This window comes from Heliangelus exortis, chromosome 2 (genome assembly GCF_036169615.1).
Source record: "Heliangelus exortis chromosome 2, bHelExo1.hap1, whole genome shotgun sequence".
Taxonomy (NCBI): Eukaryota; Metazoa; Chordata; class Aves; order Apodiformes; family Trochilidae; genus Heliangelus; species Heliangelus exortis.
Genome location: NC_092423.1, coordinates 56,703,522 through 56,731,137, shown reverse-complemented (window position 1 = coordinate 56,731,137; position 27,616 = coordinate 56,703,522). Strand labels below are relative to the sequence as shown.

The 27,616-nt window shown below is 41.4% G+C and overlaps 2 protein-coding genes across 5 annotated transcripts in view; one reads left to right on the top strand and one right to left on the bottom strand.

Moving 5' to 3' along the window:
* NFX1 (nuclear transcription factor, X-box binding 1) overlaps positions 1–8,318 on the bottom strand; it is a 64,801-nt gene extending 56,483 nt beyond the window's left edge. For 3 of the 4 annotated variants that reach the window (XM_071736222.1, XM_071736225.1, XM_071736223.1), the window contains exon 1: positions 8,241–8,313. In XM_071736222.1, the coding sequence (XP_071592323.1) occupies positions 8,241–8,265 (25 nt within the window). In that variant the 5' untranslated portion in view covers positions 8,266–8,313. Of the gene's footprint in view, positions 1–8,240 lie in introns of all 4 variants that reach the window. The other variant, XM_071736221.1, reaches the window with a different exon arrangement.
* A 10,919-nt stretch (positions 8,319–19,237) lies between these two features.
* ICE1 (interactor of little elongation complex ELL subunit 1) overlaps positions 19,238–27,616 on the top strand; it is a 30,538-nt gene continuing 22,159 nt past the window's right edge. Inside the window, exons 1-6 of the mRNA XM_071736220.1 lie at positions 19,238–19,397; positions 20,192–20,250; positions 21,819–21,858; positions 23,025–23,150; positions 24,116–24,192; positions 27,406–27,443. Of these exons, the coding sequence (XP_071592321.1) occupies positions 19,320–19,397; positions 20,192–20,250; positions 21,819–21,858; positions 23,025–23,150; positions 24,116–24,192; positions 27,406–27,443 (418 nt within the window). The 5' untranslated portion in view covers positions 19,238–19,319. The remainder of the gene's footprint in view (positions 19,398–20,191; positions 20,251–21,818; positions 21,859–23,024; positions 23,151–24,115; positions 24,193–27,405; positions 27,444–27,616) is intronic.

Below are 27,616 nucleotides of genomic sequence, written 5' to 3'. Positions count from 1 at the left end.
ACCCTGGAACAAATTTCCAAGAGGGTGCTCCAAGCCTGTCAGTGACTAAGAGGCATGTGGAGACCACCCTCAATAATATACTTCAACTTCTGGTCAGCCTCAAAGTGGCCATCAGCTGGACTAGGTGATCACTCAAAGTCCCATCTAGCTGAACCATAAAATCTTCTGAGTTGGAAGAGACACATCAGGATCCTGTTCCTGTGTAGGGCACCCCAAGAATCACACGATGTGCCTGAGATCATCATCCAAATGCTTCTTGAACTCAGGCAGGCTTGGTGCCACAACTGTTTCCCTGGGGATCCTGTTCCACTGCTCAACCACCCTCTGGGTGAAAACCATTTTCTTTATATCTAACCTAAACTTCCCCCAGCACATCTTCCTACCATTCCCCAAGGTGCTATTGTTGGTCACCAGGCAGAAGAAGAGGTCAATGCCTGCTCCTCCTCCTTCCCTAGTGAGGAAGCAGTGAGCTGTGATGAGGCCTCCCCTCAGCCTCCTCTTCTCCAGGCTGAGCAGAACAAGTGCCTTTAGCTGCTCCTCATAAGGTTTTCCCTCTAAGCCCTTCACCAACCTCACGGCCCTCCTCTGTACACTCTGTAGTAGCTCTATGTCCTTTCTGTCCTGCAGTGCCCAAAACTGCACCCAGTGCTCCAGATGGGGCTGCACCAGTGCAGAGCAAAGTGGGACAATCACCCCCCCCACCCAGCTGGCAGTGCCCTGCTTGATGCACCCCAGGACTCTGTTATCCCTCCTGGCTGCCAGGGCACACTGTTGGCTCATGTGCAACTTCCCATTGACCAGAACCCCCTGATGCCTTTCCACAGGGCTGCTCTCCAGCCTCTGACTCCCCAGGCTGTATGAATATCCAGGGTTACCCCTTGCACCTTGTCCCAGGTGCAAGATCCAGCACTTCTCCTTGTTAAATGTCATATGATTGGCAATTGCCCAGCACTCCAATCTGTCTAGGACTCTCTGCCCTTGGGAGTATCAACCACTCCCTTTAATTTGGTGTCATCTGAAAACTTCAAGTCCTGCATCTGAGTCATTTATGAATATATTAAAAAGAACTGGCCCTAAAATGGATCCCTGTGGAACCCCACTAGTGACTAGTTGCTAGACTGGTGTGACCCCATTTACTATGACCCTTTGAGCTTGACCCCTCAGCCAACTGGTCACCCAACACATTATGTGCTTGTCCAGCTGGATGCTGGGCATTTTATTTAGAAGGATACTGTGAGAGGCAGTATCAAAGGCCTTTCTGAAACCCAGAGACATAACATCAACTGGCTTCTGTTGGCCAGCTAGGTGGGTTACCTTGTTATAGAAAGAAATCAAGTTAGTTCAGCAGAACCTTCCTCTAATGAACGCATGTTGGCTGGGACCAATGCCTGTGTTTGTTTTCAGGTGTTTTTCACTAGCTCTCAGAATAATCTTCTCCATAATCTTACTAGGCACCGAGGTGAGACTTAGCAGGCCTGTAGTTACCAGGGTCATCCCTGCTGCCCTCCTTGAAGACTGGGACAATATTTGCCAACTTCCAGTCAACTGGTACCTCTCCAGATTCCCAAGAGCATTGAAAAACCATTCAGAGAGGTTTCACTATGGCCTCCACCAGCTCTTTAAGTCATGCCATCAACTTATAAGGATCCAGCTGAAGCAGCAAATCCCACAAAAGTTCAGGGCTGATTGGGTGATTATTGTTTGCAGTCGTGGTTCACTAGGCCAGGGTTCTGTGGGTGTGAACTATTCTATGGTTAGGACTGGAGACCCTCGTAGGTACAAAATATTAGGCTTATACATCTGCAAGAATAGAGACTTCAAGCAGCTTCCCTCGAAGTGTTCTATTTTTCTAATCTTTTCTTATGTATTTCACATAAAGAACTCAAAATACAAAGTTGTCTTTTTTACTTTCTACAACTACACTTCTAGTTTCTCCGCTGTTTTCCCTTTTTCTTTTCTATCACTAATAAGGAAGATTATATTATAATGTAAACAGAAGTCATTCAGTATAAATTAGTTAAAATAGTTTCATGTATTTGGATTTGAGGACAGGATGCAATCTTATAATTACATACAAATCTGATTTTAGATAACCCATTTTATTATTTGGTTTAAAATTTATCTTATATGCCCTAAAATTAAAAGTTGTATGGATAGCTACAACAAAACAAAGCAAGTGGCTTATTAATGTTTAATAAAAAACGCATTTTTTAAAAAATCCACACAGCTTGTCTCTAAAAAGTATATTCTATTATTAAAAACCATTGTTTCTTCGGTTATGATATATGGTATGCAAAACATATGTATGAATTATAAACAAGTAGCTGTAGAGGGCTCCAAATGAATGCAGTAAATTAGCTTGAGTAATTCTGTTTTGTAGATCAGTAAAACATACCACCGTATACTGACATTAAAAACATGATGCATATAGCTTTAAAATGCGGGTTTTCAAAAATACTGACAAGCTGACCTTTGGGCATGGCCTCACAGAAATATAATGAGGACCTGAAATGTAGCTGTGGAAGTGGTATTCTTTAAAGCACTTTACAAATAATCTATAACAGATGGGAAAGTAGGATTCAGATACTCAAAAGCATGTCCAAAATATGAAAAATCATTAGGACTTTTTCTATCACCCATAGGATTCCTATTCTTTCTGTCGCAATTTACATTAGAGAAAAATTTCCAGAGAAGTTGTAAGTTCTGCTAAAAGCAATTTCTGTCTGGCAAGTCAAGACAGCAACATGTATGTACAAGTGTAATAACTAGTAGCTGACACCAGTTCAAATTTCTTCTGAGAAGTTTACATACACAAAAATCACAAGAAAAAGGGGTCTCCCAAAGTTAGATTCCAGATTGTATTTCTATGAAATAAAGCAAATCCCACTACCTTTAGAAACAATTTCTACATTGCAGATTTTAAATCTTCTGAGAGCTTGACTGTGAATTAAAACCAAGCACATGAAACTCACATGGTTGTTGTCTGTTCTGACATAACTACACATTTCACCACTGAGTGAATTAACTGTGGACAGAATCAGAATGCCCTGGCAAAGTCAGGTAGTCTGTGTGAAATATCCTCTAGAAAAATAAATTTATAGGGACACTTTTTAAAAAACAAAGCAAATTAGTAAGCACGTGTCTAATTTGAATAAGTACAAGCTCTGCTTCAAAAATGGAGCTTATTTTAGGGAACAGTACAGCCAAACTTAAGTATTTTTTATTAAGACATCAATAATTACATTTGAGGGTGCCTCTTAAACACATCACAACTAAGTGAAATTTCTTGGCACCGTATTAGCAAGCTAAAATAGATTTTGAAGAGTCATTAAGCAATGGACTGTTATTAGGCATAGACTATATGAAGCTGATAATTAAGAATAAATATAAGAAACAAAATAGAAATATTTAAGGCCAGGCAGAAAAAAAATATAATAGGTATAAGAGTCCACAGGGTAGCCCCTTAGATGTCAGAGGTAGTAGTTCTTTATTAAATTCATTCAGCTCCATCTCCTAGAAAAGAACTCAGGTTTTCCTTCTGAAGCTTCAGATCAATACAAATCTGGAACTAAAGAAACACCACTGATTAGCACCAGTCTTACTGGACAAAGGCTTTTTAATTGACCACTTCTTATTGTAAGACCCATAAATTCAACTATAAAATCATGTCCCTTTGAGTACTGTGTGCAGTTTAGGGCTCCAGAATACAAGGATATAAAAATATGAGAATGCATCCAGAGAAAGACAAAGATGGTGAAAGGAATAGAGGACATGACTTATAAGGCACAGCTCAGGACATCAGCTTGATTCAACTCAAAGAGGAGGAGACTAAGGGGTGACCTCATCGATGTCTACAGCTTCCTCATGAGAGGAAGTGGAAAGGTGGTGCTGATGTCTTTTCCCAGGTGGTTCGTGACAGAGCACGATGGAATGGCTCCAAGCTGCACCATGGGAAGTTCAGATTGGGTAGCAAGTTTCCAACTAAAGGGTTCTCAAGCACTAGAAAAAGCTTCTTGGGTAAGTGGTCATGGGCCCAAGCCTTCCAGTGCTTAAGAATGGTTTGGATAATGCTCTTAGATATCTGGTTTCAACTTTGTGTGGAGTCAGGACTTGAACTCACTGTGAGTATGTTCCAGCCGAGGAAGGGAATTGAGGAAATTCTGTGATTATATGTTAAATACTGCTTAAATACTGGCTCCCCGTAAAAGACAAAGGTAATTTCAAGACAGATGTATTCAGTTTTAGAGCAGTTCAAATAACTTAGTATTCTACCTAAAGACAGGTGACAGTACAGAATGTAAACACAATAAACTGTGTGCATGTATCCAGACAGGAAATAATCCAATTAGCTGAGCACAAAGCACATGTTACAGAGAAGACACTATGTGCCACAAACGAACCCAAAACAAACAAACAAATCCCACTAAATGGGAATGGCATCTTATGACAGTCTGATGCTTTCCCCTTAACATTAGAAGCTTTAAACCTCTTCCTCACAGAATGCCAAGCTTTATCTATTCTGATCATTTTATATCTTCATTTACAGCATTATCTTGTTTCCAGAGATGACACAGATTTACAAAAGGCTGAATTTGTTGGTAAACAGGAGTTACACTGTTTCAGCCTTAAAGAGTCAAGAAGTACAATCTACTTTCATTTATCTGGCTGCTAAGAACTTATTCTTTATTACAGCTACAACAGCTCAATAAAAGATTTGCTTCCTCCCCATAAGTATTGTCAGAAATTTTTTGAGAAAGATTAGCATGCAAAATCATCATTACCATTGAATCACAGAATGGTTGAGACTGCAAAGGACCTCTTCGATATTATCTAGTCCAAATACCCTACTCAAACATTGCCAAGTTGCCCACAACTCTGTCCAGTTGAGTTTTGAATACCTGTAATGACCTCTCTGAGCAGCCTGTTGCAGTGTATGAACATCTTCACAGTAAAAATGCTTTTTTTTGTGTTCAGGTACAACTTCATGGGTTGCCTCTTTTCCTTTCACTTAATACCACCAAAAATAATCCGGCTCCTTATTCTTTACCCCTCCATTAAGTATTTGTACACAGCACTAAGATCACTCTGGGACTTCTCATTATCTCATATGAGGAATGCTACAATCCCTTAATTGCCTTCATGGCCCTTTGCTGGACTCATTCCAGTATGTCATTATCTTCCTTGTACAGGGAAGCCTGGAACTGGACACAGCACTTCAGGTGCGACCTCACCAGTGCTGAGCAGAGAGGAAGGTGAAATTCCCCTGACAAACTGGCAATGGTCTTCATAATGCAGCAAAGTATACTGTTGGCCTTCCTTGCAGAGGATGCACTGCTGACTCATAGTCCACCAAGAACCCTGTCTGCAGACCTCCTTATAGGCTAGTTAGCTCCCATGTATACTAGTGCACAGTGCCATGTTTTTCTTTTCATGCTATTGTCTGATCTCAGAGCACATACATTTTGAATGAAAATCATGAAGTTTTAGCTAGCTCATTTCAAGATGACATAAGAGAAATATAAAAGTCGGGAAAGAAATAAACTGCACCTTAAGTAGTTTCACCATCACAGAATGGGAAGGACCTTAAAGATTACCCAGTACCAACTCCCCCGGCTAATGTATAATCTGAATCTACCCTCTTTCAGTTGAAAGCCATCACCCCCTGCCCAATAGCTACATGCCCTTGTAAAACATCCCTCCCCAGCTTTCTTGCAGGCCTACTTCAGGTAACAGAAGGCTCCTACAAGACGATTCCCTGGAGCCCTCTCTTCTCCAGGTTGAACAACCCCAACTCTTTCAAGCCTGTTTTTGTAGGAGAGGTGCTCTCATTCTCTAATCATCTTTGTTGTCCTCCTCTGGATTCATTCCAACAGCTCCATGTCCTTCTAGTGTTGGACACTTCAGAGCTGGACACAGTACTCCAGGCAGGTTCTCAGGAAAGTGGAGCAGAGGCAGAATCACCTCCCTTGATCTGCTGGCCATGCTTCTTTTGATGCAGCCCAGGATATGGTTGGCTTTCTGGGCTGCAAGCACACACTGCTGGCTCATGTTGAGCTTTCCACCAACCAGCACCCCTGAGTTCCTCTCCTAGGGGCTGATATCATCCTAAGGCAAGGATTTTGGATAAGAAGAGTAAGTTTTACAACTTTTCGCTTTACTATTCACCCTTACAGTAGTCTACTCAATGCTTTATAGAAACTCCCTTATATCTTCACTTTAATGATGCACAGGCAAAAACCTCAAAACTATATTCAACGGCAACTGCACCAACTGACTGAAGAAAGCATAAAATGTATTAATGGCCACTAAAGACAAATACCACCTGTCCCTTCGAGGTGAACAGGGCTTGAGAACTAGAAAGGTATATCACTGTGAATAATGATTCTACAATTGCCTTGCTTCTGCCTCTTATTCTCTCTCAGTAACCGTTCACTGTTGACAAAATACCCTGGAGGGGCTGCACATCTGCCATGACCACGAACTGTTACTCCTCAACTGCTTCCCCTGATCTACCCTGAGAGCAGAAATGTCTTTCATATTTAAGCTCCCAAAATCATACTCTCCCTCTGCCCATGAATATGAAGGGCAAAAGCCAATTTTCTATCCTAATATTGCACAGCTGCAATTCAAAACTTAACTATGAAATGACTCTTGATAACTCAGTATGCATTACTATAAAAATGAATGAACTCCAGAACTTCATGTATGAATAGATGTATTACAACCCAAATGTAAAAGTGGTGTACCATCCAGATTCATCTACTGCTTTTCATTAAAGGCAACTGTAGTTCAGTTTACCTATTTAAGACCCTTTATTCCAATACATATACACAGCACAAAAGGTTTCAAGACCAGAATTAATTCAAAGCTTGACAGCATGGAAGATAAACAGACAAGCAGACATCTGCCTGCTCTAGCTTCTCTTTACTATGTAACTATAAGTCTCTGCTTTCTGACCTATGTCCCAGGCTGTTTCACTTCTTATAAGGCAGCTTGGGGCCCATTTTCTTCCCATCAAACACTAAACTCAAATAACTTCTCTGTCATGATAGCCAGGCTGCCAAGAACAGAGAAAAGACATAGGATGATATTTAGGATATAAGGTAATGATAATCTGAATTAACATCAAGGTACTTCAAATGTAAAAATCCATACTTTCTTTTTTACCCCAGCCATTGAAGTCTAGGATTCTTCCTGAGATAAATCTAATGACACTACTAACAATTAAATTAGTTAGCTCACCAAGGGACTCCCAAGTGACAGTGATTACCAGAGAAGTCTAGCCAGATTAGTCAAGCCAAAAAAATCAAGATATTATGGAAACACAAAATACCATGAATGAGTCTGAGCAACGGTATTATTTCTAATTACATGCTCAAGACACATTTACATACAGGTTCTTTGATTGTTAAGTACTGACAATACAAGATAAATCATTAAATGTGAGGCTGGATTATGGATCTTGAAATGCTATTCCCTCTCCTCTTCAGTAGCCATACCCAGTAAAACTTACACCGTACAAGCCAGCAAACATGAAAAAAAATCTCCTCTTGCACTTGTGGGATTCAATTCCAGGTCGGGTCCCTTAGCAACTCTCCACCCGTAATCCCTTGCCTAGATCACTTCGGGCAGGTGGCACCTGTTCTAAGCAGTCACCTCCTGCACACCCAGACCTCTGCTCCTACACCTCAGGGAGACCCCAGGGAAGGCAGCCCCGTGGGGGGCTGAGGCAGTCAGGCCGCCCGGTGGGGGCAGCATCGCCCTCTGACGGGTTTCATGGGCGGGCAGAGAGCAGCAACTTTTCCAGAAACCAACCGGCTCTTTGTATTTTTCCTGGCGTTACGGTTCTAGTATCGCCTTCTAGAAGCTCGCGCGACCCTCCTCAGGCAGCCTTCTCAGGCAGCCCAAGGCAAGGCAAGCTCATCCCAGCCATTTTGAGCGCCCCACGGGGGCGAGGAGGCGGCAACAGGTGGTGCGGCAACCCCGCGCCTCCCGACAACACGCTGACGCTGGGGCGCCACTCCCGCGGTGCGACCCTCTGCCCGACACCATCGCTGCGGAGCGATGACTGCTCATCCTCATCCTCATCCTCATCCTCATCCTCATTCTCATCCTCATCCTCATCCTCATCCTCATCCTCATCCTCATCCTCATCCTCATCCTCATCCTCATCCTCTCCGCGGTCAAGCCACCCATCAGCCCGCTCCCCAACTTCCCCCGAGCGCAGCAGGCGCACTTACCTGCGCGGGGCCTCGCCTCCGCCATGCTAACGCAACCCCCCCTTTACCCCCCCGCCTCCGCGGCTCGGCTTCCGGACTACCGCGCATGCGCACAGCTCCTGCCCCGCCCCACAGAGGGGGCGGCGGGGGGCGGCGATGTCCGCGCAGGCGCAGGGGGCTCCGGCGGGGGGTGGTGTGGTTGTCTGAGGGGAGCGGCGGAGGACTTAGCGGGGAATGGGGAACCTTGAAGGGAGAAAAAAAAAATACAAGAAAGTACTGTACTGGCTGCATTTCAGAGCCCAGCTCTGAACGGGACAAGAGCAAGAGGATGGGTACAGGAGAGGCTGTCGCACCATCTTAGAGCATGAGAGGTGCCTTCTCTAGGCACAGAATAGAAATCACAGATGCATCAGGTTACATATTGCATCCTGCATGCACTGCCTTAGGGAGGTGACAGAGCCACACGCTTGTCATCCTAACTGGGTGCTGAAACTGAGGCTTTTGCTGGAAGGCCCACATGTGAATCCCCATAGCACAGCTGGTGCTGCAGACAAGTCTCATACTTCAGCTACAACTACTCCATAGAACCGCACACTTTGTCATACTTACAGTTTCAGAACCAGTGTTTTACCACTGTATGATTTCCAGTTTCAGAAAGATGATTTCCTGCTGCTGTCAAGAACTTTTTAATAATAACTCTGGTTCACACAGATTTCTGTCACTACTGTAGAGATGTGACCATAACATTCAAATAAGACCTACTATGTGACTAGTACATGAATGTCACAGCACTACCATTTCAGTATAAACTTCTTTTTTTGCCACCACAAGAAAAATAGATACAGTATAGAAAGCACTATAGACATCTGTATGTGCTGCCCCAAAAATGACAATGGTTAGGTCTATACAGTTTTTCCTTTGTCCCTCCTTTCCTTTTTATCTAAACAGTTCTGCTCTTTATTCCTTTCTTGTCTTAAATTTTCATTGTGCCAATTTCATACACTCCTGATAGCCTAACTTAATTGCCCAGCATTTCTGTACTGGCATGTGATTCTCTTCTATTTGGTCAAAATAGTCATATCTTTTCCTCATAATTCACCCTTTTCAGTGTAGTAGTAGTGGCAAGACTCTCCTCACTATATCATCCACCCTCCCTTAAAACATTTTTTTATTTCTACTTTGTCATGCTTGTCAGGAAGTAGCAGGGACAGACCGCTCCCTAAGACAAGTAGAGCTAGGAGCCAAGAGTCAGCAAATTCCACAATACCTGAGCAAGCACAGTAGGTTCACAAACACTTCAGGCAACAGGCCAGGTTGCTAGGTAAGCCTGTGGTGACAGAGCAGCTCAAGCCAGAAATCAAGCCAGTGGGTAAGGGAGGGCAGACTAAGGAGAGAGTGAAGTTTAAGGCAGCATGAGAAAGAAAAGAGGGTCAGGCACCCACTGTGTCTTCTCAAGGACTGACATCTGCTTGCAAAAGTTGGCAGTGAGCCCGCATAGACATACCTCCAGGGTGGTGAGAAAGAACAAGGGGTAAGATGTACTAAGGGCCTTTACAGTCACAGATCTCCTGTAGGTAGCAGGGATGTCAGTCCCTTCAAGATCTCCTTCAAAGGATAATTGAAATGAGGCAGGGAAGCAGAAGAAAGGGAATCCCTGGCCATACCAGTGAGTGGCAGCATACTGAGGAAGGTAAATCTGCTAATAGAAACATTCACTCTCAAGCTGTCATCATGATAGAGCCATATTTAAGGACCAGACAAGCCCAAGGTGGGGTCAGTGACTGCTCAGGAGATGCCTTGGCATGAAGGGAGCAACTCTGCCATGATGCTTAGATTCTGGCAAGGAAAACAAAATGGACTACAGCCAATCTACCAAAAGTCTAGTTGGGCAGTGTGAGTCTCCTGCATACATACAATACCCTTTTGTGCAAAAGATTTCCTGGAGTTCCTTCTTTTTAAAGAAGCTGTTCCTAGGTGTTTCTAAATATCATTGGCGTTACAATGCCTGCAGTCAGGAGCAGTGGTTTAATACATACTGTGTACCCCTCCAGAAGAAAAGGGAAAAATTATAATATTTTGTAGGAACAATCCATTGCAGCAGTTGTCTCTTTTCTTTTTTCTTTCCTTACATAAAATACTTAAAGCAAAAAAAGAGTCCAACAATATGAGCTTTCGTTTAAAGGGAAAAAAAAAAAAAGGAAACTGAAAAAAAAGCTTGTTAAAAACAAAAGCAGATAAAGTAACTATATCTTTGAGGGTTACATGGAAAATGTAAGGATTCCATACTGGAAGCTTAGGGCAAGTGCACATGAAGGGAAGAAGGAATATGCTATGGCTAAGCAGCAGGACAAGGGAGCCTGTTACTGGGGGCAGCTTTCTAGAAGCATCCTTCCAACAGCTAAATTTAAGCTAAAATTGAAAATAGAATCTGAACTCATGACAGATGAAAAGTAAACCACACTATAAGACAGGCCAGAAGAGTTTGAGGAACAACTTGCATAACGCATAAAATCTAATAATAAATGCCTTTTCAAACACTTCAGGCTCTGGAAGCCTGCCAGTCTGCAGCACCAGGAAAATTAAAAGAAATTTAAAGGAGCATACAAAGAAAGTAACAGGAAATCTATATTAATTCTTTACATCTGTGCTCACTACAGCAAAACTGGATGAGATCTTCAAGACCACTCTCCTGCTTTATTGTGAGACTCACCAGTGGTTGTGTCTTAGAAGAATCAGTCAGATGAAGCATTAAAACAAGCAAACAAATAGTAACAAATCATGAGGACCAGATGGTATATAACCAGAAATTCAAAAAGAATTCAAGGTGAACCACAAACTGCTTTGTTCAACCTCTAGTAGAAAACCTCTGTGGCAGCAGGAAACTGGGATGTTTTAGCTATAACATAATTTTTTTTAGAAGACTACCATAAAAAAAAAAAAAAATCCAGAAAAGCACAAGCATGATATCTGTAGCAGGCAATTTAATGGAAACTGTGAGAGGAATTAGAATTAGCAAGCATATGCTTAATGATACCATAATAGGGTTGAGTCAAAACAGCTTTGTTAAGAGAAGATCTGCCTCAAAATCCTGCTGAAACATTTATCACTGTCTACATTTAGGCTGTATCTGGGCCTGGCTTTGCGTGGTGTAACTCTATCGCCAGATGGCCCCTCCTCAGCAAAGGGGAATCAGAAAAATAGAGAAACCCATTGGTTGAAATGAAAGCATTTACTGCAACAACAAAGTACTGCAAAGCTAACACAAATACCAGCAGAACGTACACAAGCTCATACTTGGCCTACTTCTGAGAAGGAACAAAACAAATAATAAAAATTAAAAACAAACAAACAAACAAAAGAAAAACACAAGAGGGAAAAGTCCTCAGAAAAGGAACTCTGATTTTCCAAACTTCCTCCTTTTATAATGAGCATGATATAAGAGGTATGGGATACACCTGCTCAGCAGCTTGGGTGGGCTCCCCTGACTTAAACTGCCTGCTGACTCAGGGCTACAAATGTCTTGCCTGTCGTGGCTGACCTGATATTCTTGTCTTTGATGATCAATGGACTATCGATGAAGCCTGTTATTGTCACCAACCCTGCTTGGGTACTGTAAGGACTTCAGCACCTCACCTTCAGTCCTGGCTGATACTCTCCTGTGGAGCAGTCCCCACTCCTGCCTGAGAGGTTAAGCCTCCTTGAATGCTGACCTGAGCACCACTGAGCCAGCCCCTTAGGCTGTGCATTACCTAGTTAGCACAAGTGGGTCTTCACAGCTCCAGGCCTAAATAGCTCCCCATAGCTTCAAGTTAATCTCCAAATCCTGGCCAGAAAGGAGATAGGTCACAGTCTTGCAGGGTTCTATAATATCCCCTGTGCCCAGAGTGATCCCTGCCTCCAGTTTTGTCAAACACTCTTCACTGGGTATCAGGTGAGGGTTCAGGGATTTATAAACACACCTGGCTAATCTTTAGAAGCATGGCAACAGATACTAGCTGCTCTGCAGTCTTTATTTCCTGGCTTTCAAGGTAGCCCTGAATTGAGTCATCTCTGTAAGAAATGCAATGACTGTTTTCCAGAAACTTAAAGCTTTATTCACTGATTTGAACTGATGTTCAATCTGGGGACAATCAATGTGCAGCTGTGGCTGTCATTGCCTGCTCTAGCAGGGAAGCCAGGTGGTTGCTGACTGGACAATCGAATTTATGCATTGGCTGTGAAAAACTGGCTGGCAAGAGTCCTTAATACCCACTACAGATCACTACCTAATACCTACTACAGATTCATTCCTTTGGTGAGGCGATAGGGGGTGCAAGAGATCGGGTAAATCTGTGTAATGGTTTCTTTTCAGATGCTCCTCGTCTTCTTACTCATCTTCCTCTGCTCTGGCTTGCCCATGGGGCTCAGCCCCCTCCAGGCCGTACCTGCACACATATAGAGCACCTCTTTTCAGGAGTTTATCTACAGCTGTGTCCCCAACAATGGCTCCTTCTATGTTTCCTCCATTTCTCCTTTCATGTCTCTTTTTCTCATTGTCTTTTCCCCTTTTCCTCCCAAGTGGCTACTGTTACCTCCTAAATATATGTAAGCTAGGGTACCATGTGCTCCTCTGAATTTTTGGGGTGTGGTAAGTTGTTTACACTGATTTCAGAAGTATCTGGCTGTGACTGGCACAGGGCAATACATGATCCTCTCCTGCATGTCACCTCTGCAACCCGCTGCTGAAGCCCTGCAATTTATGTCCAGTCTGCTGCATTGCAGAAACACAACTGTCTCATTAACTAGCAATTTGCTTTCCCTGCAGGAAAAGAATATCCAGACCCTGAGAGAAACATCTGCCCTAGGGTCTTGTCTGGGCCATCTTCCCCATTTCAGCACCCCATGTGTGTTGTCTGGACTTTCATATTTTTGGCTTTACACAGTATGAGACACCACAGCACAGTCTCAGCCTGTATTCATACATCACTGCAGCTCTGACTCACCAGATGACAAGACTATACCTCAGCCTCTGTTCCCTACTTCTCTGTGTTCCCACATAAATACAGTGATCCTGTGGATGCATATGCAAAAAAGGATACAGAAAACACTGCTGTCCCATTACTCAGGATTGCCACACTGACCTGGCACTACAAAAGGGGGTGTCCTTCATATACATCTTTGCCTAATAGCACCTAAAGTATCTGCCTGTAAGGAGGACCTCAAAGGCTGTCTGGCAGGTAGGTTTATTCACCTCTCCCACACCCCTACTAGTGCCCCTATTTTCTTTTTCTTTCTTTAAAAAGTATTCTTTGTAGATTGCAGTGGACTGATTAGCATCACAGTAAAGAGCTGGCAGCCTCTGCCTCTTGCCTTGGAATTCAATGAATGTCTGCAGGAAACAAAGCTAGATCTCTAAGAGGCTTGGCAGGAGAATGAATGGAAAACTGCTTTTTACACCACATACAGACCCTAAGGGTATGTTGTGCCACCTGCTCTTTGCGATGCTTCAGCCAACTTCCAGCATACTGTAAAATATGTTGTGAAGGACCTGCTACATTAACACATAGCAGTACATGAACATGCAATCTTTGATATTCTGCACCACTTGGAAGGCATATGTAGGCCATGTCTGGGAGGTCTTGATTTTCCTGTGGTAGCACACGATTTTATGCCAAACTTAAGAAATTACCCTTTGACCAGAAGAAAGTCCTAAGGCCCCAACATTTTGCATATGGACTCTCAAAAACTTGAAGTCATCACTTTCTGGTATGCCGGATCTCAGGATTTGCCAACAGTTTATGGAAGTTTGGTTGTTTGGTCTTTTTCTGGGATTGTGGTAAGCATTCACCTGAAGTGGATTTGCTTTAGGTCAAAGCCTGAAGCAAAAGTGGCTTCTCAAAAAAAAAAAAAAATGGGCATTCACCACAGGTAGTTACATACTCTACCCAGACCACAGTTGGCTTTAATTTGGGGAAGTTGATGCCTCAAACCAAGCCACAGGGACATTCCTCCTCCAGAAGGTCAATCTTACACAAGTGTCACCCATTTTTCTCTTAGCAGCTCATCCCCATCCCCACTGAGAGGAATGTCATGGTTTAACAATGGGCCAGCAATTAAATGAAAGACAGATGCTCTTTATCAATCCCCCTTCCCTCCCTGTAGAGAAAGGAGAGAGAATAAGGGAGAAAGGCTTACAGGATGGCCACAAAACTACATCTTTAATGAAATAGTAATGATAAAAAAAAGAAAAATTATTAAATATATATAGACAAAAGCAATATCGTGTTCTCATGTTCTCTACCCCTTTCCTCTGATAACACTCATCACCACGCACGGAAGGCCCTGGAAGAGTCCCAGGCTGGGCTCCTGGAATAAGCAGCAGGCAGGAGCTGGATGCTGCAACACATGGATTCAGGAAGGCCCGGGTCAGAGGAAAGAATGGAATCTGTAGCAAATACCCCCTTAGGCTATGAAGGGTTTGACCTTGAAAAGGCAGCACTCTGAGGAAGGTGTGCACATAACACAGCTGCAGAACAGCCTCTATGCAGTCTGCTGAACACAGTTACATATCCACTAAAAGTCTGACCAGCCACGTTGTGTGTTTGTTATGTATAAGTAGTGATTGATAGACTGTGATAAAGATTGGCTGATGCTTTGCTAATGTTTTCTTGATGCTGGCAGCACCTTTGTGTCAGCCAGCCCTGTATTTTCCGTGTCCGTAGGAATCCTCCCAAGATGCCATCCATGGTTGAAGAACTTGACCCTTGTGATCCCTCAAATTTATACTGAGTATGACACGTATGGGATGGAGTATTCCATTTGGTCGATTTTGGTCACCTCTGTGCTCTGCTTCTTCCTAAAGGAAGGTTGCAGATGTGACCTGTTTACTCCCTTTCTCTTTCCAGAGCATAAGAAGTTTTTCAGAACCAAGCAGGGTCCTTGGTTCTGCATACCATTCTCCAGCAGTAAATATAAACATTGAGCATTATCAATCCTATTGAGACGCTGACTGAGAAAATTGCTGTTGATTTCAGCACATGCAGCTACTTAGAAGAGACCTAGCCGAAAGTAAAATAACAAGAAAGAAAATTTATTCTATTCTGGCCCAAATCAAGACAAGGAATTAGAAGCTTATCTAGGATAAGGTGTCACAATAAAGCTGCCTTTGAGGAACAACATCAATTCCCTGACAGGGCAAAAACCAAAACTGTTGTTAACCAATTATCAGAACATGAAATAGTAACAATGAGTGAAGATTTTTCTCTCCATCTTAACTCCTTTAAATACTCTCCCTTCACTTTCACATTATGTTCAGGAAAGCAGAAAAGGAAGGCCTTGACATGAAAAGAAGATTGAGATTTGGATGCACTCCTCCTGCATGCACCCCAATCCTGTTTTCTCAAATAATTCATAGGCAATAACACAGATATCATGGTGGGATTAAGAGGCAGACAAAATATTCTTTAAATTGCTTCAGGCCCTTCTTGTAGGTGTGGTTCCCATTTGCTAACTTCCAGTCTACTGGGACCCCCAGGGTTACCCACAACTGCTGACAGATGATGGAAGGGGGCTTGGTGAACACTTCTGCCAGCTCCCTCAGTACCCTTGGATCCCATCCAGCCCCACAGGCTTCTCTGTGTCTGTGTACCAGGTCACTTGACTGCTTCCCTTGGATTATGGTGGCTTCATGCTACTCCCTGTCCTTGTCTCTCAGCTCAGGGGATTGGCTACCCAGAGAACAATTGCTCTTACTACTAAAGACTAAGCCAAAGAACCATTAAGTACCTCAGTCTTTTTCCTCATCCTTTGTCTCTCCACATCCAATAAAGGATGGTGATTCTCTTCCTTTAACTGTTAATGTATTTATAGAAACATTTTAAATTGTTTTTTACCACAGTAGCCAAATGAAATTTTAGGTGGGCTTTGAGTCTTCTAATTTTCTCCCTGCATAACCTCAATACATTTTTGAATTCCTGTGTTGGCTGCCAGTTCTTCCAAAGGCCATAAGCTCTTTTTTTATTATTTTGTTCCTAAGTGTCAGCAAAAGCTCTGTTCAGCCAGACCTATCCTCTTCCCTGCTGGCTCATCTTTCAGCACATGGAGATGGCCTGCTCCTGCAGTTTTAAGATCTTCTTCTTCAAATATATTCAGCCTTCCTGTATTCCTCTGTCCTTCAGGACTGCCTCCCTCTGCAAGCAGCTGTCTCTGAGCAGACAAGCACCTTTGAGTCAGAGATGTTTCAAATCCAACGTGCTGATTCTTTTGGTTTTGATTTGCTGACAATATGATGTTCTAACCTGACTGCTATTTCTGGCTAGCAGAGGTATTTCTGCCTGCTTCATTCTGCTACTTCACATCTTGATTTTATGTAAATGCCAGTACTTGTCTACTGTTTTTTTCAGCACATACACATTTTTTTAAGGAAGCAGAACTTCATACTCTGAATTCCTCACTAATATTAGAAAAAGGTATTTTTATTAATCAGTAATGGCAGTCAGTAATAATTTCTCCAAGTAATAAACTGATAATGAAAATCAGCTTTAAGTATGTCCTAACTATAAAGTGTATTAGGAAGCTTTAAGCAAAAAATCCAATGACATCTCAAACATCATCCAGTCCTTTAAATCTTTTTTTTGTGCAATAGCTCCCTGAGAAACATGCAGAAATAAAACTACAGTGCTGGAGTAGAATGAGTTCCTTTCACACTTACTACAGCTAATAAACTTTTCTGATACAAAGCTGAGACTGACAGACACCATGATGCTGTCACTTTTACAAGCTGTGAAGATAATTAGGCACCTTCACTTCCTCTGCAGAACCTTACTAATTGCATCTATCATCAATATTGCCTTCAGTTACTTGCGGTGTGACGACGACACTTTTGTGCTATCCATGGCCACCAGATTCTTGTTTGTGCATAATTTCTTTAGGAACATCAGCATCTGATTCTTTTTTTCATTCATGAGAAACAGAAGAATTGTTTCTGTTGTCTCTATCAGCAACAGTAAAGAAATCATGTTTATGCACTGCTGGTTATTTTAATTCTGCTAAATAAACACAGTAGCCCATAGCTATGATTTCATTCTTTTCACATGATCCCATGCAAAAATGAGGAGACTCACAGCTATCAGCATGGCCAGTTTTCTGTTTTAAGGTCAACAAAATAGATCAAGGTCTCTGTGACTCAAGCCTCATGGTACATTTAGCCCTATGTAAGTCTACTGTTGAACCCAGAACTTCTTAAATTCTAGATTTAGAGATCTAATAAAGCTGAACTTTGAAACTCCAAGCCCTATCATCTCTCTTCTTCTTGGCATAATCAAAGCTAAAGTGCAACTGAGAGACAAAACAAAACATACAATTTACATTATTTCATACTATTTTGTTTAAAATTTTTAAATATCTTACCTTTTTTTATGGAAATGCTTTAAATAACTGGTTTTCAAGGGTGTGTAAAAAGAGTTAAATTATTTCCTTCTTGTCAAGGAATTGCAATTTAACATGAAAAATAAAATGGCATGGATTTGCTAAAGCTTACTTGCCTAGTTCTCCATGTATTCAGAGTGTAAAGCATGGAAACTTACAAACTTCTACAGAAGATTTATAAACAAGTAGGAAATTAGGCCATCTTCAATGTTAAAACAGAAGTTTAAGGGTGTTTTCGTTTAAGCACGAATAGTCACAAAAAGCACTGAACTTTTCTGAAAATATCCATTCACTTCTTTCTGATAGAGCACGGTTTCTTTCTGCAGAACCCTACTATCTCACCTGAAAAAGCCCCTTGTTACCTGACCAAACCATGACCTCAGGTTCTCAAATCTAAACCAACCAGCACTCAGCTCCATTCCCTGAGAAGGGCTATTTGCACAGGAAATTTGCAGACCTCAGAGTGACTGACTCCAGTGACACTGTTACTGAAACTCTACTCCTGCTCTAATGAGTATTTTACAATATTGTTGCAATGTTCCCGAAGTAGAAATATTTCAAAATCCTGAAATACTCTGTTTGATTAGAACACACATATTGGAGCTGATTGACAAGTTTCAATGTCTTAATCAATGTTAACTATAGATAGCTGTATGCACTATTATTAGCAAGAAGTAAGATTTATGATGGCTCAGCAGACTAGAGATGAATAGGGACTCCCCTGCGGAATCTGTACAACCTACTTGGAAGACCAGTGAAAGTAATTTGAAGCACCTGATTAAACTGTGAGACAGATAAAGTTTGAGGTTGGGTGAAAGTTGTGTAAGCAGCAGCAATGTTGCAAAGAGCATTCAGTAAATTGGGTTCAACAGCACGAACCGAACAGAAAATAAAACCACAAACCAATTCACTCTGTGTACCAGACACTAAATACTTCCTATAGCAGTACTGTGGTAGGAGGAAATCCTGACAGTAACACGGTGTGGAGCAACAGAGCCAGCAGTCACTGTCCTAACTTCTGTTCCTCTAAGCGATCGACACCGTGTGCGGCCTGCAACGCTTGAACTCGTGAGCAGCACGCTCCCACAAAATGCTGCCTTAACCGCTGTGCTGCCATTTTAAGCACTGAACCTGTGCATACCAGGGGATGCGAACATCTCCTTAGGGTGACGCCTGAGTCGCTGCTTTAGGTGACCGGAAGGGAAGAGCAGCAGGAAGGGCACCGCCCCCCGCCCCGCCCCGTCCGTCACAGCCGCTCGGAGGCCGCCATCGGCCTGGGCCGCAGCCGCAGCTGCCTCCCTGTAGCTCTCCGGGATCCACCTCAGGCCGGAGGAGCTGCCCGATCCCGCGCCTGCTCCAGGAGCGCCTTTCAGAAGCGCCCATACATGAAATAAAAATGATAATAATACTCGCAGAAAGCCCGGGAAGATGCGGGGGCAGTAATTCTTTTTCAGAGTGCTCACCGCGCCTCTGCAGAGAGCACCTTGTCCAGTCTTTTCCGCGGCCACGATTCAGGCAGCTGCGGGGCACCCTCGAGGAGGGGAAGGTTGAGGAGGGTCCTTGCTGAGGCGCTGTCCTCACTGTGACGCGCTTTGGGCGCGCCGTGTCGGTGTCCGTGCGGATGGGAGTGTGGGAGTGCGCGGGGTTGGGACGGGAGCGGGGAGGGACGGGGGGGACGCGGGGGACGCGGTCACCATGATGCCTGGAGAGACACAGCCGCCGCCGGCCGGTGCTGCAGCCATGGCCTGCACCAACTGCGGTGTTCTCCAGCAGGTAGCAGTAGTTCCCTGGGACCCCCGAGCGCCTGGGGCCGGGTTTTTGCGTAAGGATGGGAGCGAGGGGCTGCGCCGTGGTGCTGGGGGGGGGGAAGCGGTGGGTGCCCCCTCACCGGTGCCGCTACGGTGTCGAGCTTTATTTAGCCGGGAGAAGTGCAGAAATGTAGCTCGCATCTCCGCGGTGTCCCTAGCGGGACCTGCTAGTGAGGTTCTAAGTGTATCCTTTCGAGGTTTTCTCGGTGCAGTGGGAGGAGTGCCATTCACCTGCTTTCTCCAGAACTTGGGTTGTCTGGTGTGAAGTTTCTTAGTGTAAAGTTTGGGGCGATGTCCGTTTTACCTTTAAATGAGGGGAAGGCCCTCTCTGGAATGCTCAGAGGGTAGAGAAGGTCTTCGGACAGAGCATGAGTATGGATGGAGAATCTGAGAAATCTGTAGGTTCATATGAGCTAGGGATGGTTATTGGTAATATTCTGCCAAAGCTTAATTTGATTTTGAGGAAAAAAATACTGGGGCTTTTAGTATGTAATCCACTGTAAAAGCAAAGTTAGAAGAGCTTTTATTTTTATAGTAAAACCTCATTTAAGTATGCGTGTTTTCTTGGGGATTCTGCATTCTCCATGTGTCTATTAATATATTTTTTGTTATTAAATCTGTTCTCTAAGAGAACTGGAAAAAGATGACAAAATACTGTATTCTGTAGAGCATCAGTAATCAGTTTAGGGGTTATTTTCAGTGTATAGTGCTGTTATTTGGGGTGAAACTTCTTTACCAACTTGAGACTCTTCCTTACAGAACATAAATGAATATGTAGCCACGTTAATTGCACTGAAGCAAAAAATGATTGATGGAGAGTAAGTACATTGCACAAGTGTTTTGTTTTGGGCTTTTTTTGTGTATTTGCTTCCTTTTTTATTGCTCTTAAGCTTTTTTTTAAAGGAATGCAGCAAATAACATTTTGTGGAATATAGATTAATACACAAAACTAAATTCTCCTCAAAAGTAACTTTTTCACTAGCGGGTCCTAAATCTGGACTGTTAGACTTCCTTAATTTATGCGCTAAAATATTTTGTGTTTAATGGTATTCAAAAAAGGCTATTTTGTAGCTATAGTAGCTTATATATTATTATTATCATCATATTATTATATAGCAGCTTATACATTACTACAAATACTAGCAGCTCTTTGAAGGATTTTGTTTCATTTTATCTGTTGTGAAGAATGTAGCATGAGAACCAAAAGTCAAGCATGGATATATGAACCTTTTCAACAGAATATTCTAAGCATTAAGATGTGAAATGCTGTTGGATTTAAGTATCAGAATATGAAAAGTGAGGCTTAACATCACTCAGAACAACAAGGCTCTAAAATGTTTCTCATAGTTTGCTTTCTCTTCTGTGATTACTTCTACCCATTGGCAATAACCATCCACATTTGTTTCTGTGGAATAATGTACCTAGATATATTTTGTAAACTTCTATATTATGATGAGATGTCCTTGCTATGTCTCCTAATTGTAATGGCTTATTTCTCATGTACCTTTTGCTGTATATGTGTCAGTCTGGCTTTAGCCAATCTAAATTCCAATCCTTTGTTCTCGTTTTTCAAAAAGTATTTGAGAGCCCTCACTTTCCTTCAAATCCCCTTTACTTTGTGTCCATAGTTTTTTTTCCTACCTTCAAATTCTGTGTCCCTCTTCTCTCTGCTAGTGCATATATTTCTTGTGGGTATGACCTCTTCTTTAACTACTTGCAGTTCTTTTTTTTTTTTTTTTTTTTTTTTTTTTTTTTTTTTTATTTGATTACTCCTTACTGTTGCTAGGACAGTCATGCAGCCCTGCCTGTATTGGAGTAGTTGCTGTGTTATTTCTCTTTGTTGTCCTTCTGTCCATTCTTAAAAATTGTAACGTTTGAGGAAATGAGAGAGTAGCTTTCCTTGGTGCTGTCCCATGATCCAACATGTAAGTCTTAACTTTTTATGGTTGCTAGGGGAATAGTGTAAAGATGGAGCCTTCTAGGGTCTTTTGAACAATTTTTCTTACACTTACGTATGCTCTTCTAGGAAAACATCCCTTGAGTTTAGGAATTAGGATGTGATTTTGTGATTATATGTATATTTTTGATTATATGTATGTTACAGTTTTTACTTAATGGTTTTTTGTTTTGTTTTGCCTTTTTTTAAGCTGCAAATAGGGGCTACAAATTACTGTAATTGCTTGTTGTTTGTTTTCCTGTTTTAAAGCAACCTGAGGTTTGAACACCTTAAGGAAACAAAAGGGTTACATTGACTATTATCAGAAAAAGAAAACCAGTTTTATACTCTATTTGTCTATGAAGCAAAACGAAAGGCATCCTAAGACATGATTATGAAGATCAGCTGAGAAAATTAGTAACCTCTCTTTTTTTTTTTTTCCCCTCATAGTTGTTTGCTGGTGGAGTATCAACAGAAATGCACTGATATCCTTTACTTTCCTACTAGTGTTCTGACAGAATTAGTAAATTAACATTTATTAGAAAGCTGCTTGAGGCTTTTTATTTAAGCTTAAAGTTTATAGGTCGTGTCTGTAATAGATAACAGACTGGATAGACTTTGTAAAGAAAATAAGGCTGTATCTACTGTATGGTTTAATATGGGCTACTTGAAATCTGCATTGTTGAGAATGACCAAGCTTTTTTCCTGTGACATAAGAGGTCTGCTTATTCACTTTAAACATATTTAAGTGGTTCAATTAAACACATAGTTCTGAAAGTTTTGTGTTTTTTGAGTGGAAGTCTTTATCAGATGTTTCTTGGCAAATGGATTGAAATATACTTAAGGATACCTGACAAAATGCTTTGAATTTCTACCTTAACAAGACATTACAGCTCCAGTTTGCTGAACGGTAAGTTTGGTTTAAACTGTTTAATAAAGGTACTATGTTTTGCATTTCTTTGACAATTTTAGGAGTCTGACATAACAGCAATAGCCCTGGGTCTAGGCTGAATGTTTATTATCAGCCTTTCGCTTGCCATGCTTCTGAGGCCACAGTTAGCCAAGATAGCTTTGATGAGGAGGGAAATATGTCCTCATTCTACAGTACCTGCCTGAAATTCTTTTCTGGCTCTATGTTACATGAGAGCCTGAAGAGACCAGTGGAGATGTGGAGGTCATCTTTTGGTGGGGGTTAAATGTAAGCATATATGAAGCTTGTTTGTATGAAGTATTTTGTTTTAGTGTTGTGGCTGTTGTGCCCTTGCTCATTCCACTTGATTCTTAAGGAAGAGGCAGTGTACAGTCTTTGTGATCTCCATCCTGCCTGCTGAAGAATCCTGCTGTTGGACTGTTTCACAGCACTACCTCTGTAGAGACATTTATTTCTGGCACTTGTATAGGCAACTGGGCAGTACTCTGATGAGGCACATGCCATCTGCTTGCATCTAGCTTTTGGCTTAGTGTAATGTTTTTAAATCTGAACTTATTTTTTTAAGTGTAAAATGTTGGAAAGACACTTAAACTTTTAAAAGGCTTTGAGTTTCTCTCACAGCATTTTTCCAAAGAGGAAAGCAAGGTATTCAGACACTTGCCTAAAAAATCAGAACACTGAGGATAAAGGTATTGTGTTCTTAGGTAGCTTTTTTTTTCAACTACACTTTCTGTTTCAGAGAGATCTCTGCTCTTCGTTGCCAAGTGGAGCAGATGCTGCAGAAAATCCTGCCCTTGGAAAAGTGCCAGGAAGAGCTGGGTTCCTTGAAAGCAGAATTGGAAGAGAAAAAGGTGTGCTTGTAAGGTTTAAATAACTTACACTTTCTCTGTTGAATGAAATGTATGAATTTAATGCTTATCTTAGTGAAGCAGGCTTTAGTGAGCCCAGTTGTTATTTCCAGCTCATTGGAAAATGCATCTCTGCTTTTATGTGAAATTAATTAAATGGCAGCAGGTTTCTGCTAGGCAAATAGTTCAAGCTTTTGTAGTTCCCATGACTTTTGTTCAGATAATTTGAGGTTTAGTTCTTTATTTAGAAAGAAAGAAGAGACATTAAAATTCCTTTCTGTTCTGATCTTACTAGATTACTGAACTCTAAAACTTGTACTACTAAAAGAAGGTCTGTGCAGAATAGGTGTTCGCTTCTGTTACTGTTTTGAACATAGGCTTTTATGCTGTTAGCTACTTGAGTTTATTCTAAATTTCTCTCCCATCCCTTAGCTGAGATTTAGTTTACACAAGAAAAGCTTTTGACTGTTCAAATCACCTAAACATGTATATTTTCTAGATCTTAACTAATATTTCTACAAAACTACCCAACCCTCTTTCTTGTATTGCATGCTGGTACAAAGTAGCATATTAACATTTGTCTTGTCACTATATCTGTTTTTTAATCCCCCATTAGAACTGTTTTTAAAATCCTCTTCCCTCAGCAAGCATTATTAGCTAATGTTCTGATGGCACATTTTCAGAAAAAGCAGGATTATGTATGGCTTATAATAGTTCTGATCTTGATTTCAGCTTTTAGTTCTTATCCAGAGTGATGTTGGAGGGGCATACTCTATAGATAGAGATTTATTTGTTTCTTATAACTTTGGCCTTTAAAGAGAAAGAATAATCTAACTTTGCAGCTTGCTTGTTTTCTCATTGTGTACACTTTTTTTGGCTGTCTACTGTTTTCATTAGAATAGGTGAAGTATCTGACATCTATATTTTTTGCCTTCAACATATTTTAACTACGCTTTCCTTCTCCACAGAGTTCTCTCAAGATTTTTTGGGAGAGTCAACAGGAATATGTTAAAATTAAAGAAGAAATAGCAAACAGTGATGCTGTGTGAGTGATGCTTCTTTTTCTCACAACCTTTTTTTCTTCCTCTTGCCTTGTCCAGAACTTGGTCTTGTACATTGCTGAGTTATGCTTTCCATTTTGCTAAGATTTTTGTGCCTATGGGTTCTTAGAACAGGGAATTAATGGAAGAATGGTCTTGAATTTTGTAGCAAACCCTCTCAAAGTTAGTGTTATTTTAACTGTTATCCTGTCTTGAAGTTGCTTTTGGTGGTTGTTTAGAAAAGGTATTTAAGAGCAGGGTGAGACTGGAGAAGACTCCATAGCTTCTCCAGTTTTAAGTGCTTGTTAGTTTGTTATTCGCTACTGCTATCTGTTTCTGTTGTGCTTATAGGTCTTGGGCCAATAGAAAGATGATACTGCCAAAGTGGTCTGCACTTAAAATCAGTCCTTAAAATAGTTGCCTCTAAAGAAACAGCTCAAGCCTTAAAGTCTCCAGCATGTTTGAGCAGAAGAGATTTGGCTTCAAAAATGCAGAAGCTGTTTTTGCTGTCATAATACAAAATACTGTGAAGATGTGACTTGATAGTTCCCAAAGTTTGTTTTTCCAGTAACCAGTTACTCAAAGGCTTCCTTGCCTGGAGCATGGGTGTGTTTTTGTGTCTTATAGCTCTTGATGGACTCTTTAATGAATTTATTTAATTGCTTTTTAACCCTGTTATACTCCTAGTCTCTAAATTGCTTGTATCAGGGAACTTTGACTTCTCAGTGTTGTATGGAAGGGTACTTATGCTCGCCAAAGAAAACCAACTAATATAATCTGAGTGTTGCAAGCTTGTACTTGTGGTGTTTTCTCACAGTCACAGAATCTTAGGGGTTGGAAAGGACCTCAGCATCATTGAGTCTCTCAGTCTCAGATCTCTTTCACTCTCAGATCTCTCTCCCTCAGATCTCTTTCCACAGGGCTGCTCTCTAGCCTCTTGACCCTCAATTTGTATGTATAACGTTACAGGTTTACCCTGTCCCAGGGGGAGAATCTCAAATTTGTGTTGTTAAATTTTTTATTGTTGGTGGTTGCCTATTACTCCAGTCTATCCAGATCTGCCTACTCTCAAGGGAATATACAGCTCCTTCTAATTTAATATCATCTGCAAACTTACTTAACATATACATTTGACTCCTGTGTCCCATTTATTTATGAAAACATAAAGAGCACTGGCTCTAAAATTGAGCCCTGGGAAAACCCCATTGGTGACTGACTGCCAGCGTAATGTAACTCCATTGATTAAAGCTCTTTGAGCCTGACCTCTCAGCCAGTTCCTCACCCAAAGTATTACAGGCTTGTCTAGCTGTGTGCTAGACATTTTGTCCAGAAGGATACTCTAAGAGACAGTATCAAAAGCTTTGCTAAAATCTAAAAAAGCCCCTATCTGTTGGCTTCCCCTAATCAACTAGATGGGTGATCTTGTCATAAAAGGAAGTTAACTTTCCATTTGTGAACCCATGAACCAATGACTGCATTGTCTTTCAAATGTTTTTAAGTAACACCCAGAATACCCTTCTCCATAATTTTATCAGGCACTGGAATAAGACTCACAGACCTATGATAACAAGGATCTTCCTTCTTGCTTTCTTGAATATCAGAACATTTCCCAACTTCTAGACTCAAACCCATTGAAAAATAATGGAGAGAAGTCTTGTTATAACATCTCTTTTACTGCCTTGGGATGAATCCTATCAGGCCCCGTAGACTTACATGCATGCAGATGAAGCAGCAAGTCTTGAACAAGTCCAGAGTTGGCTGGGAGTTTATTATCCCCCTGGTCCTGGTCTTTCCAACTCAGGGCTCTGGAGCTGCTTAGGCCAATCATCAGTACTAAAGACAGAGGTGAAGAAGCCATTGAACGTCTCTGCTTTACCTATGTCCCTGTCTGTTTGGTATCTGATCTTCTCAAGTGATGGACGAATGTTATTTCTGATCCTCCTTTTGCTGTTAACATATTTTAAAAAGTTCTTTTTGTTGTCCTTCAGAGTACTGGTCAGCTTGAACTCTAATAAAACTTTGGCTGCATGAATCTTCTCCCTGCAGTGGTGAATGGCATCTCTCTAGTCCTCCCACGTCGCCCGTCCTTGCTTCCAGTGCCCGTACATTGTAAATGTAGTACTTCTGTGCATAAGTCAGAAGATAACATACAGAGGAACAGAATTTTGTTACATGCTGTTTTTTAAAGGACATCCTTCTGGCTTTTGTTTGCTTTTTCTTCCCTGCAAAGATGTTATATGAGGATCTTTTTCTGAAGTTCTCGCTTATAGCTTGACTGACAAAGTTATTTAAGTATAGAGAGAGTTAAATATGAATGCATTCAGACTGAGAAGGGCAAAGAGAATCTGTCTATTAAGTACTTCATGGTATAAATATTTTGATTACTGAACTTGCCCAAAGGTGCTCAGTCATCCTGTTTCTGCCTGGGTTGTCAAATATACTCCAGTAATATGATTGTTAGAGGTTGCACATCCAGAAAGTTTTAATATGAGGAATGGATGAACTGTGTTCTTCCTGAAAGTGATCAGTGAGCACTGGTAGCTTGTTTTTGTCAGGACAGAGTCCTCTACTTATCACAAGGGTTTTGGAAAGTGCATCTGGGATATTGGGATTTAGCAGAAAGAAGTAACAGAAGTGTTTACTTTTTTTTTTTTTCTTCTCCTCCCCAGTTCTGTGTATATTTTGCATATAAAGTAGGGCTTGAAATGCTGAAGTCAGAATTGCTCAAGATGCATTATTTTGAGGGTTCAGTTTGGCTTTATTAAACACCTAGATATTCTGAATAAAAAGCTGGGAGACGTAAGTGATCCTGCATGCTGATACCTGATTCCTGATTACCTCATTGCTTAGGTCTTGATTGTAAGCAAGGCTTAATTGTTTAAAAACAATTAAATTAAATTAAAAACTAACGAGTCTGCATTACATCAGAAAAACACAAAAAAAACAGAAGTCAGTTTTCTTGGGTTGGTTTTGCAACTCCAAGTTGTAGCTGAAGCTATATTTATGTACCTGGATTGGTGGATTGACTCTTCTGTGAGCAAACCATCTCTGTAACAGATGCAGCTGTTTGTGTGACAGTGTCAGCAACATGCCACCAATTTAAGTTTTCAGGTTCAGGGACACATTGGTTTCACAGGTTCTGGGCTAGAATTTTTTTTTTTTCTTTCCATATAACATTTCTATACAAAAAATTATGTATTAATACCTTTCTTTCACAGGAGAAAGAAATTGGAAACAAAAGTGAAGAAACTTGAAGGTAACTTTCTATGTTGTGTTACTGTGTTGTTGTCTTACTCCATCTTTTGATTTCTTTTTTATCCAAAGAAGTAATTGCAACTTTCTAGTTCTGAGGCTGCAAGAATCAATGCTGTGTAGTACTATGTGTGGTGCTTAGTCTCTCAGTCACATTAACCCTCTTGCAGAATTGTT